Source organism: Culex pipiens, chromosome 3 (genome assembly GCF_016801865.2).
Source record: "Culex pipiens pallens isolate TS chromosome 3, TS_CPP_V2, whole genome shotgun sequence".
Classification (NCBI taxonomy): domain Eukaryota; kingdom Metazoa; phylum Arthropoda; class Insecta; order Diptera; family Culicidae; genus Culex; species Culex pipiens.
Genome location: NC_068939.1, coordinates 7,804,689 through 7,822,609, shown reverse-complemented (window position 1 = coordinate 7,822,609; position 17,921 = coordinate 7,804,689). Strand labels below are relative to the sequence as shown.

The following is a 17,921-nucleotide window of genomic DNA, read 5'->3' as shown; positions in this document are numbered from 1 at the left end:
ACTATTTATTTTCTAAGATACAAGGTATAGAATATTTTTGTTTTCGACAAAGTTGCTCAACTACCAAAAATGAACAACTCTCTCGAAGATACCAAAGCTCTATCTTCAATAGATACCGAAATAAAAAATAAAAACTATTTTTATAATAAATACTGCTTGCGACAAACACAAAGCGACCGCGTCGTAGGCACAGGTAATATGAGGCATGTTTGGTAGAGATCGTCTGAAGTGAAAACTAGTATAGCAGAGTGTTCATAGATAGTTTTTATGTTAAATGCTCTCGTCTGGATAGTTGAAACAAATTTCAGATAAAATTATACAAATTTATAAAATTATATTCTTTTTATTGTACTGGTAAGTAATTAAGATTAGAAACAACAAAATTATTGCACAGCTATTTTTATGTTTGTCTTGACAAAACAAATGTTTAACAAAATTACAAGTTTTGTACAACAAATTAAGATAAAAAACAATTTCAAATACGCTAGTTCAAAAAATAAAAACTAAATCTTCTAACAATTATTTTAATTTTATAAAAAGAAAATCAGTTAACATAAGTTTAACCTTATAAAGATTTCAGGAAACTTTTCTATTTTATTTAATTCAACAGAAAAAACTATATTTTTCGAGCAAGAAAACCATAAGAAAGTTTTAAGCTCTAAATAATCTATATGATATTTTTTTACATTTTGTCACCTTTTTAAATAAAATAAGAAAGTGAAATTAAATAGCAAAAACCATTTTTTCTTTATTTCTCAAGCCAGGAAATCAGTGAAGAGTTTCATGCTCTAAATGCTCTCTATGGAAATTTGCCATTTTATTACCTGTATTCTAAATATTTTTTTTATTTTTCAAATAAAGGAAAGCAGTGAAGAGTTTTTAGCTCTAAATGCTCTCTATGGAAATTTAGTAAAAACATAATCGACAATAAAATATATTATCGATTTATTTTGTCCAACTTAAATTTAATTACATTATTCAACTCAATTGATGTTAAAATCTTGTAGTGAGAAAAAAATAGCAAAATTTCCATAAAGAGCATTTAGAACAAAAAACTCTTCACTGATTTCCTGAAAAAAATAGAATACATGTAATAAAATAGAAAATTTCCATAGAGAGCATTTAGAGCTAGAAACTCTTCACTGCTTTCCTTTGTTTGAAAAATAAAAAAATATTTAGAATACAGGTAATAAAATGGCAAATTTCCATAGAGTGCATTTAGAGCTAAAAACTCTTCACTGCTTTCCTTTATTTGAAAAATAAAAAAAAAAATATTTAGAATACAGATAATAAAATGGCAAATTTCCATAGAGAGCATTTAGAGCTAAAAACTCTTCACTGCTTTCCTTTATTTGAAAAATAAAAAAAAATATTTAGAATACAGGTAATAAAATGGCAAATTTCCATAGAGAGCATTTAGAGCATGAAACTCTTCACTGATTTCCTGGCTTGAGAAATAAAGAAAAAATGGTTTTTGCTATTTAATTTCATTTTCTTATTTTATTTAAAAAGGTGACAAAATGTAAAAAAATATCATATAGATTATTTAGAGCTTAAAACTTTCTTATGGTTTTCTTGCTCGAAAAATATAGTTTTTTCTGTTGAATTAAATAAAATAGAAAAGTTTCCTGAAATCTTTATAAGGTTAAACTTATGTTAACTGATTTTCTTTTTATAAAATTAAAATAATTGTTAGAAGATTTAGTTTTTATTTTTTTAACTAGCGTATTTGAAATTGTTTTTTATCTTAATTTGTTGTACAAAACTTGTAATTTTGTTAAACATTTGTTTTGTCAAGACAAACATAAAAATAGCTGTGCAATAATTTTGTTGTTTCTAATCTTAATTACTTACCAGTACAATAAAAAGAATATAATTTTATAAATTTGTATAATTTTATCTGAAATTTGTTTCAACTATCCAGACGAGAGCATTTAACATAAAAACTATCTATGAACACTCTGCTATACTAGTTTTCACTTCAGACGATCTCTACCAAACATGCCTCATATTACCTGTGCCTACGACGCGGTCGCTTTGTGTTTGTCGCAAGCAGTATTTATTATAAAAATAGTTTTTATTTTTTATTTCGGTATCTATTGAAGATAGAGCTTTGGTATCTTCGAGAGAGTTGTTCATTTTTGGTAGTTGAGCAACTTTATCGAAAACAAAAATATTCTATACCTTGTATCTTAGAAAATAAATAGTTTTTTCTTGTTTTGCACAACTAAAATCAACCAAATTGTAATGACGTCTGAGACAATAATATAGAACCTTTTGGTACTAGCAACTTTCTAGAACATGTCAACTTTCTAAAACTTATCGTTTTTGAGATATATGCAAATCAATATTATTTTTCCCCATACAGAGCTGGCTCTGTTCGCTGCATACAGAGCTTAGCTCTGTTCTACCATACAGAGCAGGTAAGGAGTTTTTATTGAGCCTGTAGAGCTCGATGCGTCTCTGCTTTTCTTAGGTGGCGTTTTCCTGAATATTTGAAATGAATTCTAGATAAATATTTCAGGAGGGCTGAGAAGCAAAAATGAAATTATTTTTGAATAACTTTAAATTTTACGATTCACGTAAAAAATAAGTCTTTATTTCAATTATAAGCCCTTTTCAAACAACCATCTTGATATGCAAAACGATACGCGATGAGTCATGGGACGTCACCGCTGCTTCCCGCTCGGAAGCTTTGAAGAGGCCACCCGGCGGCACTTACCTGTGGTGTGGGTGGAGTGGGCTCTATCATCATATCATCAGCACTAAACGGCGCTGCAATTGGCCACAGACAAAACACAAAACTCGAGCCAATTGTTCCGCCTGTAATCAGATGCCGACGCGACGCGGTTTTGAGCAATCCACCTAATGTGTTGAACTTTTCAATATGAATACATTTTTGAAATAACTTCTTTTATAGAGTAAGCTTTTTTCCATACAGTGCTGCCATTCACCGCCTATTATCTGTTCTTTTCGCTTGATTTCCACTTTTCAGGTTCATTGAAAACGTCATTCCTGGCCGGAAGCACTTTCAACGTCTCGTGGCATTTGGCGTATCCGCACCGGGTAAGTGTTTCGGTTTATGATTGTTTGTTTTGCTTTTGTTTGACGATGGGAGAATTATGGGAGCGTTGGTAGCTATCAGTTTTGATGATAGCTCGTCAGGGTCTTCGATGCCACTGCTGCACTGACGGCTGATGAGAACGTTAGCAAGTTGGAGGAGGTTGCATAATATGACATTGATAACGGACGGCAGTTATGTGAGTGGTTTGGACGGGAGGTTATGACTTTGTATCAGGTTTTGGAAGTCGTTAATCTGTTTGAATAGTAGGCCGTTTGGATCATTAGTGCGAGTCATGTGATTTATGGAGCTATTTTAAGATGAATGGCAAAATTGAAGTTTATACTGGTTTTTATGATGCTAAAATATACCTTTCACATTAGTTTGTTTATAATTTTTGAAAAACAACAAATTATGTTAAAGATTTGAAATCACGTGGTTCAAAACTTCTTCAACGCAGACGATTCGTGCCACTCTCATTCACACTTTATTAGACTACTCAAAAGGGCCAAAGTGGGACGTTTTCACATTATTACCGTTTGCCGACTCGCAACACTTCGAGCCGGTGTGGTGGGAACGACGAAATTAGTCATAATTCATCTCACATTTATTGAATGATGTCACATCGTCACTTCTTCGCCCAACTCTCTCTTCATCAACGCATCAAAATAACTCGCACTGCCACGACGATGAGCATCGCCAAATTACCCCCGACGACGAACCTTCCGTTGGCGGAACTCTTGATCGGAACGATTTCAGGTTCCGGAATAATGGTCGGCACGATTGCCGTCGAAACTCGCTTGTTACAGCCATTGAACAGACACTGCTCGCACGACTTTGACGATCCGCAGGTCGCGTCACGAGTTCCGGTGCCACACTTCCGGACCGTGTCTCCGTTTTCCTGGACCACGGTGAAGCACTTGTTGGCCGTGTTGTACGCCGGACAGTTCGAGGGTGTGCCAAGTTGGGCGTTCTTACATTCGGGCGTGGTTGTGGAGTCACACTGGAAGCACTTGATCTGGGTGGGGAACTCTAGCGAGTTGCACCGGGCCCGGGTGCTGCACATTCGGCAGTCGGTGCCGGCTTGACAGCGGGTCTTGGACGTTGAGTCCAGATCGCTGAAGCAGCCTCGTTCGGTTGCACCGGTTGAAGTCAGTCGCGAGTAGCAGGCAAAGTTCTGGGGATCGTTACAAGGTTGAACAACAAAGTTGGACGCTGCCTCGACGCAATCCGGATCCGTTGAGCTGATGCACTGGACGCAGCTTGACGCTCCAGCGTAGTTTGACGGGTCGTTGCAACCGGAATCAGCACACTGCTTACAGTTTGCACTACTTGCAGAACAGGTAGACTGTTCCGAGGTCGTCAACCCACTCTTGCATCCCATACGAATCGGTCTTCCGGAGGATTGATCCGTGATGGTCACGCAGCGTTCATCGCTCACGTACGCTTGGCAGTAGTCCAGCGATACCGCTTCATGGTTATTGCACGGCGGTTGCAGACACGTGTAACAAGCCAGCCTGGTCGTCGGGTAGATGTCCGTGTTGCACTTTTGCGTGGTCGCATCGCACTGATGGCAGTCCTGGCCCAACGTGCACTTGGTCTTATCTGTCGATATCAGATCGCTGACACAACCCCGGACAATCTTCCCGGATATCATCATGGTGTAGCACTTTGTATTCGTTGGATCGTTACAAGGTTCAGCATCGAACGTAGACGCTCGCCCAACGCAACCCCCTTCATTCGAGCTATCACACTGAATGCAACTTCCACTGGCCAAGACCTTCCCCGGTTCGTTACAATTCGCCGTCGAGCACTTTCTACAAAGATTTGCATTCCCGTTGCAAGTGGTCACATCAGCACTACTCAACGAACTCAAACAACCCATCCAGGTCACCGTCCCGCTGGAATCCAACCGAGTTACGCAGCTATCACCTTGACTGTAATGCCCACAATACTCCACGCTGATCCCGTCATGCGAGTGACACTCCCCTTGGGCGCAACTGTAACAGGAGAGACGATCCGCCGGGAATACGACTCCGTTGCAACGGTTTGTCGTGCAGGTCGAACAGGAGGAATCTCCGGCGGCACATTGGGCCTGTTCCGCGGCGGTCAGACTTTGGAGGCAGCCACGTTTCAGGGCGTTGGTCGAGGTGGAGAAGAGCGTTGCGCACGTGGTGCAGTGATCTACGGTGGTGATGGCCGACGGGTTCGTGGTGCAGTGACCGTCCACTGTTGATTCGCAGGAGCTGTGAGGGTTTGAAAAAATATAAAGAAGTGTTGGTTCTACTTGACAAACATGTTTCTGAACATCAACAAAACTAATCAAATTATGTGGTGGGTGCCTTCCTCACTCTTTACCAAAAATGGGTCACAAAAAAGAGATTGTTTGGAAGGCCTTTAACACCTAAACTCCCAAGCTCGGGAAAATGGGGGAATTTCCATACAGATTCCCCCTTTTTTCTCGAGCTTGGGAGTTTAGGTGTTAAATAACCTATGCAACGATAGGTCAGATGATTGATCCGAACATAGTTTTCATATAGATAAGTGAGAATAACAATCCAACGATATATACGTGATGATATTTGGTGCGATTCCGGCCATTTATTCAACTTCCGAAAATATGAGGTAACACATTGTTATACATAACTTTTGAACTACTTATCAAAACCTCAAACAATTCAATAGCGACGAATAGGATCCTAAACCAAGTCGAATGCGACAAAATCAGTTCAGACATTTGTTCAGTTTTCGATTCTGAGTTGATAGGTATACATGAAGGTAGGTATACGAGCTTTCTGTGGAAATTTCATTTTTAGAGCAGGATTATAACCTTACCTCAGTAAGGAAACTTCTCAAGTACAAAAATAGACCTTTTCAATCACCAAACAATCAGTTAATTTTAAATTTGTTTCACTGCACTCACATAAAAAACACAAAGAATAATTTAATGCTTTTAAACTATCAATATTATTCTTTTGAAATTATTTTTGAAAGCGCCAAAATCGCATCTGAGACAAATTTGCAAGACCTACGGCAAAAAATACCATCTTTTGAGCTATGACTCAAGTTGTTAATTTTTGGAAAATATGGTCAAAAATAAAAAATTAGCTTCGTTTTAAGATGTAATCAAAAACCAAACTAACTTAATCCACCTATGTGGTTGGAGCCTTCCTCACTCATTACCAACAATAGCTGTACACAAATTTCATCTATTTTTTAGATCCGGAATAAAAAAGTACATAAATATCACTTAAGTGGCCATATCTCGAGACAGGGTTGCCAGATCTTCAATGTTTTGGACTTTTTGGAAAGGTCTTTTGATAATCTTACCAACGATAGGTCGGATGGTGGATCCGGACATTGTTTACATACATTTAAGTGAGATCCGGCTTCCAAAAAGTACATCAATATCACTTAAGTGGCCATATCTTGAGACAGGGTTGCCAGATCTTCAATGTTTTGGACTCGTTGAAAAGGTCTTTTGATAACCTAACCAAGGATGGGTCGGATAGTGGATCCGGACATAGTTTACATACATTAAAGTGAGATCCGGATATATGTGAAAACACATTTTTATACATAACTTTTGAACTACTTATCGAAACTTCAATCTGTATAAAACTCGATTTATGGGACCCTAAACCAAGTCGAATGCAACAGGTTCGGGTCAAATCGGTTCAGCCAGTGCCGAGAAACATGAGCTAGTTTGTTGGTCACATACATACATACACACACACACACACACACACACACACATACACACACATACACACACACATACACACAGACATTTGTTCAGTTTTCGATTCTGAGTCGATATGTATACATGAAGGTGGGTCTACGACGTTTTTATACAAAGTTCATTTTTAGAGCAGGATTATAGCCTTTCCTCAATGAGGAAGGCAAAAATCGAAAATTAAATATCCAATCGAAAAATTCTTTCTATAAATTTTGATATCATGCACCGTTTTAGATCCATATCCACCAATAAAAAGTTTTTGATAACTTGGCTTTTTTAACCTGTTAAAGTCAAACCAAGCTTGACCATCTTCAAAAATATATTTCTCTAAAAAATTCTATTAATTTGAATCCAAGATATTTACGATTGAAAAAATCGTTACTGGAAAAATTAAAAAAAAACGTTACTTAATCCACCCTTAGGTGGTTGGTGCCTTCCTCACATTTGAAGGGTAATGCTATCCAAAATAGACACAATAGGGTGTACCTCTAAATGTTCTATCAATTTGACTCATTGTTCATACCATCAGATTGGGTAGTCAGATCTTCATATTTCAGGGCACTTACGCATGATATATTTGGACGACGTTTTCATCAAAGTATCTGAGATCTGGCCTCCAAAAAGTGTATAAATAACACTTAAGTGCTTATAACTTTTGATAGGGTTGTCAGATCTTCAATGTATTGATCGCGTTGGAAAGGTCTTTTGATTACCTATCCAACGACAGGTCGCATGATAGATTCGGACAACGTTTTCATCATGATATTCGAGATCCGGCTTCCAAAAAGTACATAAATGACACTTAAGTGCTAATAACTTTTAATAGGGTTGTGAGATCTTCAATGTTTTGGTCGCGTTGGAAAGGTCTTTTAAATACCTTTCTAAAAATGTATAACATGCCGGGGTTTCTTACAAAAACCACTCTTTTTACAATCTTCCGGACTTTTGTTAAAATCGTTTTTTTAGCATTACTTTTGAAGTACTTAACTAAACTGCATAATTTTTAATAGCGACTTATGGGACCCTATTACGGATCGAATGACGCCAAAACGGACAAAATCGGTTCAGCCAATGTCGAGATAATCGAGTGACAATTTTTTGATCAACATCCCACCACACACACAGACATTTGCTCAGAATATGATTCTGAGTCGATAGGTATACATGAAGGTGGGTCTAGGAGGTCTAATTGAGAAGTTCAATTTTTGAGTGATTTTATAGCCTTTCCTCAGTAAGGTGAGGAAGGCAAAATATTTTTCTCTGTATCGCAAAAAAAGCGGTGATTTTTAAATTAAAATGTGCGTGACTTTCAATGTAATTTTTTTTTTTTATTTCTTGAATAAAAATATTTTTAAGTGCATGGGTTATGTTCTTAATTTAAAAAAAACATAAGGCTATGAAAGTTTTACGATACAGTTACGTTTTGACACTTTTGACTTTAACAGGTATAGTAAAAGTTATGTTATTAACAAAAAAAAACAAGTTTTAGTTGATTTAACTTGAAAACAGTGCACGATATCAAAATTTATGTGATGTACTTTCTGATTTAGATTTTATTTTTTTTGTAACAATTTGAAAATGAAGACATTTTTCCCCCATTTTAAAGGAAATATTTTTTATTCAAATGGCAACACTGTTTTTATGAAGTGTTGAATAAAAAATTTCGATACAGATTCCAAACATCGAGGTTACCTAAATTAAGTACAATTCTAACGTGGATAGCTGTATTTTTTTTATGAAAACTTATATGGATAAACCAATCACGCAAAATGGCTTCTTTTGTAATAGGGAAGGCCCTTACAAAGTTTAAGGCAATTAAACAACAAACAAAAATTGTAGAAAATTGCTTAATGTTGCAATTTTTTATTGTCAAAATAATCTGAAAATGCGAGATTATTGGAATAATATTATTAATAAATGTTTGCATAATTATAGTTATCAAACTTTTAAACTTTTTAAAATTTGTTTAAAAATAATTCTTAAGGTACTTTGAATACTCTTTCTACCACTTCCATACAATTCCATAGAATTTCGTTCGTATTTATTTCATATTTTAATTTTGCAAAAAAAAGTCTTTTACCTATAATTGTTACTCTGGTTTACGATAACCTTTTTTACGAAATCTCTAAAACTTCAAGATATGAATTGTAAATCTTGACTGTTTAAAGAAAAAATTCCGATTTTTTGCAGCTTAGCCAATGTCCCGCTTTTCCACGACTTCAGTGGTTATCTGGGGGAGGATTTCAATACCTCGCTCCACAAGCTGAATGGTATTTCTCAAGGGTGAAATCAATATGGAAAAAAATCGGACAATTGTCCCAACCATTTTTATTGATTTTTTCTGCAGTTGCCCCTGATTTTATTCAAATCTTTCTAAAAGGGAGATCCTCATAGCAAATTTGATGCCCTTCACATTATGTGAAGGAATCGAAGAAGTAAATTTTAATCCTAAAAAGTTATCTTTACCAAATACGCTTAAATATGGCACAATAGGGTGTAATATCGTTGTATGGAAAAAATGAAAGATGGCCCAATTTGATGGGCACAGCACTTTTTCAGTTCCTTTTGGGGTCCTAATCACCCTCCCAAAATTTGGGAACGATTGGTTTTGTCTTCGCTTTGCGCAAAGCGATTGAAATTTGTATGGAAATTACTATGGGAAAACGTACTTTTTTGTATTTCGATTTTTTAAATTTTCACGTTTCACGGTATAATAAAACCCAGCACATAAAAAGTTGCGCTGAAATGTGCTCTACAACTTTCCCGAAGAAAGTATGGTGCTAAAATGCTTCTGAAAAATGATATAGAGTTTTTCAGAAAAAAAGATAAAACGATGTCTTGAAAATCACTTTATTTGCCAACACTGCCATAGCACACGCTGTGGGTGGTGTTCAGTCGGGGCTTTTCTTTCTCCTTGTTTGTCTGTGGTTTAGAAAGAAAATGTTTTCTGATAGTTTCTTTATAAAATTGGAAGTAATATTCTAAACACATTTTTTACGTAACCACCGTTATTCTACAATGTGACGTAAGCGCCAAATTGTGAGATTTTATAGCTTTCAGTGGCAATAAAAATATAATTGATGTTTGTTCAATGTGGACAAATTATTTTTATGATGGTTCATTTTTTTCATAAATTATGTTACTTATTTGAGAATCTGCGTTTTGCTTAACATGACGTAACCGACATTTTTATTTTGTGGTTTTCAGGGAAATTTCAGCCTAATTTTATAAGATCTTACTTATCACGGTATTTTAGTTCAAGCAATACGGTTTTGGCAAAAGCCTTGCCGATTTTATTTTTCAATGAGATCTAAACGCCAAATGTTTGAACATCGACTGTAAAATAATCATATAAAATGGTTCAATCTATATTTATATATATAAAAAAATTCGACTGTTTTGTTCGAACGCGAATCAATTCAACACGGAACGTTCGATGTGCTCTTTGTTGCGTTGGGTTCATATAAGTCCAAGGAAGGTTTTTAATCTAATCTAATCTAATCGAACACAAGCGCAGCCAGTCCGAAGAAAGCATCCGGGAAGAACTTATGGTTAGATTACGCCTTGAGTTCTTTCTTGTCATTATTAATGATTGCAGTACTTTCGAGAACCCCCGAAATGTATTACACTCACTAAAGCGGCCCGGCCTACTGCGTTGCATTAACCGCAAGAGACAGATTCTATGAACGGAACCCACATTTCATGGAATCATCAGGGGAAGAAGAAGAAGTGGGGACATACCGTACCAACCACTTCGAGTTATTTATAGAATATGGTGTGTGGTGTGTGTGTAGGGGAATCGTTGGGAGAGGGATTGTTGTATTATTTAGTAAATGACCTTGTGACATTATTTCACCACTACGGATTAATTCACTCAAGGGGTGTTAACCCCTCGGTGGCCGAGTGGCTAGAGCATCTGATTACCAATCCAAAGGTGTGAGTTCGAATCCCACCTGATTTCATGCGTTTTTTGTTCATATTCAAAGTTCAATTATAGTCAAATAATTTCAACGAGACCGGTCGGCAATCGAACCCGGAACCTTCCGCTTATGAGGCGGGAGCCGTAGCCATTAAGCCACGGGCCGGTCCTCATATAAGTCCAAGGAAGGTTTCTACGCCAAAAAGTGACAACTTTGGCCACTCTGGAACCGATTCCGGAAAATCTGCAGATTGTATGGGAAAAGCTGCGTAAAATCATATTTTGATCACAGGAGGATGAATTAGCGAACAAGCAAGAAACGTTAGGAAACCAAAAAAAGGGCAGGACGAAGTTTGCCGGGTAAGGCTTGTTCATGATAAAAAAAGAAAAAAATCAACGTACCATTTTAATTGTTTTAAATTTTATGTTGCATATGGGTAATTCTCCGCCAACTCACACAGCAGTTGCCCCGACCCCTCTTCGATTTGCGTGAAACTTTGTCCTAAGGGATAACTTTTGTCCCTGATCACGAATCTGAGGTCCGTTTTTTGATATCTCGTGACGGAGGGGCGGTACGACCCCTTCCATTTTACATAAAAGTCCCTTTGACACCAAATTTCAATCTCATCACCGTTTCAGTCTGCAAATTATTGAAAAACACCTCTTGTTTCGCATGTTCAAAAATGGAAGGGGTCGTACCGCCCCTCCGTCACGAGATATCAAAAAACGGACCTCGGATTCGTGATCAGGGACAAAAATTACCCCTAAGGACAAAGTTTCACGCAAATCGAAGAGGGGTCGGGGCAACTTTTCCCGATTTCGTGTGAGTTGGTAGAGAATTACCCATATGAAACTTTGCCTTGAATTCAAATCCCGGCATACACCTGCTCAATAAACTTCCCAAAACATTTTGGAAGCAAACCTTCATTTGAAGTTTTACACAAGATGAAGATGAAATGCGCATTAAAGAACTTCCTGGAATAACATTTTCGGAAGTTTCGGTCGCACGTGGTTAATAAACGGAATTTGAAAATCTGAACGTAATAATTTTTTTCTCAACCGTTTCTTTTTATCAGGGCCTCGTGGCGCGGTGGTAAGTGGCTTCGGCTGCCGATCCCTAAGTTGCTGTAGTGCGCGGGTTCGATTCCTGCCTTATCCTCCTGGCCTTCTATCGGATGGGGAAGTAAAACGTCGGTCCATTTGCGTAAAAGAGGTTTTGGGTGACTCACCACACATAACCTTCGGACGCCTAGAAATGAGCAGAAACTTGCAACAGAGCTCACCAAGGTTGAAAAAAAATCACTTCGAGCGAATAACGATTGCCTGAAGAAAGGCCCTCTGAGTATACTTTGATCGTTTCTTGACCGAATGACGTCAGATTTTCAACACTGGAGCTCACAAAAGACCCGGGGGTCGTTAAAGTGGATTGCTTTGCTTTTTTGTTCTTTTTTTCATGCTGGCACAGATATCACTTCTCAAACCACCTTACAGAAAAAAACTCAACGTTTCTCAACTTAAAAAAAGGGAATCGAACAGCTGATCTAACCCTTCAAAGCTTTTAAGCCCAATCTTACGCACACAAGATCACACAAAAACTCACGTATACAAACACAGTATTATGAAAATTGAATCTTGGTTTTCGCACTGTAATATTACTGTTCTGATCATGACATAAAATAAATGTTTTAAATGTAATTCAAGTAAAACAATGTCAATGACCCCAATGTTAGTTTGTAAACAAAGTTACGTCATGTTAAGCAAAACGCAGATTCTCAAATAAGTAACATAATTTATGAAAAAAATGAACCATCATAAAAATAATTTGTCCACATTGAAGAAACATCAATTATATTTTTATTGCCACTGAAAGCTATAAAATCTCACAATTTGGCGCTTACGTCACATTGTAGAATAACGGTGGTTACGTAAAAAATGTGTTTAGAATATTACTTCCAATTTTATAAAGAAACTATCAGAAAACATTTTCTTTCTAAACCACAGACAAACAAGGAGAAAGAAAAGCCCCGACTGAACACCACCCACAGCGTGTGCTATGGCAGTGTTGGCAAATAAAGTGATTTTCAAGACATCGTTTTATCTTTTTTTCTGAAAAACTCTATATCATTTTTCAGAAGCATTTTAGCACCATACTTTCTTCGGGAAAGTTGTAGAGCACATTTCAGCGCAACTTTTTATGTGCTGGGTTTTATTATACCGTGAAACGTGAAAATTTAAAAAATCGAAATACAAAAAAGTACGTTTTCCCATAGTAATTTCCATACAAATTTCAATCGCTTTGCGCAAAGCGAAGACAAAACCAATTGTTCCCAAATTTTGGGAGGGTGATTAGGACCCCAAAAGGAACTGAAAAAGTGCTGTGCTGGAAAATTAATTATGTTATTACACCCTAATGGCACAAAAGTTACCCTCTACAATACATTCAAGCTTCTAGGCGGGCTTCGTTTTAAAAAAAAATCGCCTAAAATCAATTTTTCAACCAAGTTTTGATCTTAAAAAAGTATTGGGAAGAAAAACCTTTAAAATGTTAGAAAAAACTTGCAAAAAAACAAAAAAAAATATTAAATAATTATACAGGCAAAAAGTAATGACATAACCTAAACATCGCAAATGATAATAATAAAAAGGAAACAAGATAAACATAAAACAAAAGAATCGAAGTTTCTCGTAGAACAAAAGTTGTTCAAAATGACCACGGAACAAGGAAAAAATAAAAAATAAATCGAAAAGAGAATTGGGCATTAGAGGGTTACAAGACAAAAAAAAAATGAAATCAAATCGAGGAAAATTTTGTGATGAATCAATCGCCTACTATGTTATTGTTTCGAGCAAACAAACCCTTGATAAAATCAATTTAAACAAACTACCAAAGCGCCCGCAAATATTGAGCTGATTTCGACAAATAACCGATAAACAGAAATCCCACACCGATAAATCGCTATACTCACAAACACTCGAGATAATTGAACGTGATGGCCTGCTGGTTGCAGTTGTTGGCCCAGCAGAAGTCGCACTTGTTGCTGTTGGCCTCGCAGAAGGACACTTCCGCGGCCGTCATCGATGACTGGCACTTTTTAGTGATGATTGCCCCTGCGAAAACGAGCAAAACGTGAAAAAACATTAACTTCCGCACAGAACGCCCAAGGTACGGTGACCCCATCGTTACCATTGTTGGCAATCTGGACGCAGCTATCGGCCGGATTTGGACAGTAGTGATCGGCGGTATTTCCGACCACGCACCGGATTCGATCCGTCGGGAAGATGGCCTTGTTGCAGGCTGCCCCATTCTCGATGGCACACGTTTGGCAATTTTCCGTCGAGTCGCATTCCAGCGCATCGGTGGCCGATCCAAGACAGCCACGCTCCGTGACGGAACCAATCTGGAGGGCGAAGCAGGCGGTTGTAGAATTTGTTCAAATGTCAAAGAGCATTGAGGTTGACTTACGACTCTCGTGTAGCACTGGGCATCGGCGCTGACTTCGGTAGTAGGCGCTGGACACTGAACCGGATTGTTTGGTGCGGTGATGCAATTTGCGTCAAACACTGAAGAGCAGTACTCGCACTTGTGGTCCACGTGACTGACGAGATTGCAGACGTCGTCCGCGCATAGCTGGCAACTTTTATCATTTTCGTCTTCGCACTGAGCTTTTTCCGCTTGACTGAGCTGAGATTTGCACCCTCGAAGCACCGGATTGACTGTCAGGAAGAATAAAAATGAGATTGAAACTAACAACTTAGCAAGTGATCGCATATTTGTCGTACATCCATCAAACATGCTGAAGCAAACATCGTCAGAGTTGTGACAGGTTTCAATATTCACGGAGGTCTGAAGACAGCCGGTTCCTTCGCAATGGTAACATTTCCGACTTGTGACCGTATTCAGCTCGGCCGTGTTACATTCGTTCATTCCACAGTAAGAACATTTGTCCGGATTAGCCTGGCAGTACGTCTGATCCGTGGTCGCCATGGCACCTTCGCAGCTTTTTACATAAGTTCCTATCAAAAATCATAATCAGTTAGATCCGCATCCAAATATCTCCAAGTAACTCCTCACCATCACTCCGCTGCAGCGTAACGCAGCTATCAAAAGGCAGAGCGCAGTACTCGGTATTGGTCTGGGCGTTACATTCGGCGGCGCCACTGCACGAGACGCACATTTGCCGACCAGCTGGGAATACGGCGGTGTTGCATCCATTGCCGGTACAGGTCTGGCAGGTTGGGCTCGTGCACTCCTCCAAGGTTCGTTCCGATTCGACGCAACCACGTTCCGTTGTGCTGCCAATCTGATTTAAGAACCAAGAGATTTTTTTTATTTCCTGGCAAGATTTGTCTCCAAATTGTCGAGATTAATTTGATTCCTGTCTAATTGGTACAAGCGAGGACCGTGGTTTGTTTTCAAAACACCATTAGAGTAGAATGTATAACAAAAAATATTTGTTGGTGGGCATTCAAGGGCTTATTTCCGTAGGCGTACTGAGCCTTATCCCCAAATATGAGCTTGATTGGACGTTACAGGAGCTGGCGCTTTGCATTTTAATTTTAAATGCACTTTTGATCATAACTTCAATTTTGCGAGACCATTTCTCATCATTTCGTTGGCACACACATCCACACGCAAGATGAGAGCTTAACTGCTGAATGAAAGTCGCCATCAATATCTTTTCACTTGCGCTAACTGTTTCAAAGTGCTTAAGATATGAAAATGCTTCCAACTACCGGCAACATGTTCTTTTGAACATTAGTTAGTCAGTCACTTGAAAAATAATCCCGAAACATGTAAATAATTAGCAAGCGCCATCAAAAAAACAAACGCGCCAAGTCTTTTGACGTTTGCATTTTGACGACCCATTCCAATCGAAGGCTGAAGAAAACTGAGCGAGAAGCGAAGGCAAATAAAGAACAAAGGGTGGCCACCAACACCAGCAGCAGCGCCTGTTGGAGTGAGCCAGTGATGCCAGGAAACTTTCTCTATAAATGCTACTTTTCGTGAGTGTTCGCTTAAAATTTCATCACAATTGGCAGCACTAAGCAGACTCAAAAGAGCGCTAGAAGAAAAAAGAACTAAGCTGAAAATAGAAAAATAGGCGTGGCCCAGCCTAAAACAAAGGGCCATATTGAGTTAAGGACGCCATTTTGTGCCGCTCACACTGCCTCACCTTTTTACCTTCACAGATCCCCAAAATTCGATTTCAATCCTGAGATATTCAACAAAACCCGAAAAAACTCCGTGCATTGTTGTCACTTTTCATACGAAAGAAGTTTCAATCTTGTCGTGCTATCTTGACACAGCCTGAAAATAAATGCAAGTGCGACAATTGGCCAAAGGGATTTCAGGTCAGAACGCGTTTGACGCACGTACAAGTTAGACTAACGTAAACATTTGTAATTATAACTCGAGACTCCAGCAACCAAATTCAACCAAACTTCGAGGAAATGCACATAATGGTCAACCAAACAAAACGTATTTGTTATTGTTTACATTGCGTGCTCTCGTTTTTGTTTATTCAAGGAGGAGCCGGATCTCAGACATTTAGATGAAAATGATGTCCGGGTCTTTTCGGCGATCACCGTTAGTTAGATAACAACCCTATCAAAAGTTTTAAGCACTTAAGTGTTTTTATATACATTATCTAAGCCGGATCTCCGATATGTTGATGAAAAAGTTGTCCGAATCTATCAAGCGACCCATCGTTGGATGGGTAATCAAACGACCTTTCCAATGAATAGAAAAGATTTAAAATCTGACAACCCTATCAAAAGTATATTAAGGCTCTGGAAGGCATCATTCCAGATCGGACATGTTTGTTTAACAAAATCATTCAAATCTTGATTCAGAATGTTTCAATCAAAAAATGGGTTTCTTTGTGTTGTTTGTAGAAGCATTTTACATATCGTGATTTTTATTTTCATTTCAATTTACTTTTTTCTGGACCCTGAATTCAGAATCATCATTGACAGTCATTGCCCCAAAAGTGAAGGATTCCTTCTACGACCTCAATGCGAGGAAGACATCAACCATCTTAAGGTGGATTATGTATAGTGTTTTTGTAATAATGCTTTTTTACGGGCCATATCCCATTTTAAATTCAAATGCAAAGCACCAGCACCTTCAAAGTCCAATCAAACTCTTATTTGGGAATTAGGCTCAGTACGCCCACCGGAACAAGACTTTAAATGTCCGCCAAAAAGTAAGCGCCACCGTTACCACCGACTCTAATTTTATCTAAAAATTCTCGCATACTTTTCCATTAGGTCCTATCTACATAAGAACGGAACCTATGGCGCATTGGTTCCGTTGGGTATTTGAAGGACGTGTAGATTAAGCTATTAACCATTTTTGAAAAACCAAAGGCTCTTACGTCCTTTTAAAAACCAATGCGAGATTTTTTTTATTTGAATACACTTTATATTTTGAATAAATACCCTTAAACAGTAAATTAAGCTGTACGGAAAAAAAACAACTCACAATTCTCGTATAACACTGCGCCTCCGTCAAATCCACCGAAGCCGCCTCACACTGCCTTGGTGGGAGCCCCTGCGCATTGCTGATGCACTGTCCGTATGCAGCCGACGTGCAAGAGACACACCTGTGATCGGTTCGGCTCAGCCCGTTGCAGTAGTCCACCTGACAAACTGCACAGTTCCCTCCGGTGCAATCAGCAACCGAGACTACACCTCCCAACTCCGACCAACATCCGCGGCGCGTTAGAAGAACTAGGATTTGGAAGGGTTAGGATTTCTTTGAGTATTTGTAAATTTCTTGAAGAATTTTCCTCTTACATCCATTAAATTGGGAAAAGCACACTAGATCGCCAACCGGACATTGCACTACGTTTCCCAAAGTGGCCTCGTTGGTGCAGGTTGCTCCGTTACACTGGAAGCACTTCAGAGCAGACACCGATCTAGAGCCGAACACGCTTAGTACTACCACTAAAACTACACTTTTTGGAGACATTTTGAACACCAACCGATCTTACGCACTACACACTAGTGACCAGCTACCGGTCTTGAACAGCCGTTTTATACCACTTCATGAAGTGTGTTTGTATTTTGAGAACAAATTTGCACAGATTTAGAATTGATAAAATAGCTTTGATAAGATTGATTTGTTGACCATCTCGAGAGTACCTCTCAAAAGATAAGTGACTTAGTTCGCGTGACTTACCGTTGGTTCTACTTTCTCT

The 17,921-nt window shown here is 38.3% G+C and overlaps 2 protein-coding genes across 2 annotated transcripts in view; one reads left to right on the top strand and one right to left on the bottom strand.

The window, feature by feature from the left end:
• The window catches only part of LOC120427452 (uncharacterized), a 67,120-nt gene that overhangs the window by 37,058 nt on the left and 12,141 nt on the right, over window positions 1–17,921 (top strand). Inside the window, exon 3 of the mRNA XM_039592322.2 lies at window positions 2,996–3,066. Coding sequence (XP_039448256.1) covers window positions 2,996–3,066 — 71 coding nt within the window. The remainder of the gene's footprint in view (window positions 1–2,995; window positions 3,067–17,921) is intronic.
• Window positions 3,647–17,736, bottom strand: LOC120427460 (major surface-labeled trophozoite antigen 417-like). The gene is made up of 8 exons (XM_052709718.1): window positions 17,518–17,736; window positions 17,204–17,451; window positions 14,792–15,020; window positions 14,500–14,733; window positions 14,183–14,433; window positions 13,904–14,117; window positions 13,686–13,827; window positions 3,647–5,307 (listed from the first exon to the last, which is right to left on the bottom strand). The coding sequence occupies exons 1-8, from the start codon at window positions 17,690–17,692 to the stop codon at window positions 3,717–3,719; spliced, it is 3,084 nt and encodes a 1,027-aa protein (XP_052565678.1). The 5' UTR covers window positions 17,693–17,736; the 3' UTR covers window positions 3,647–3,716.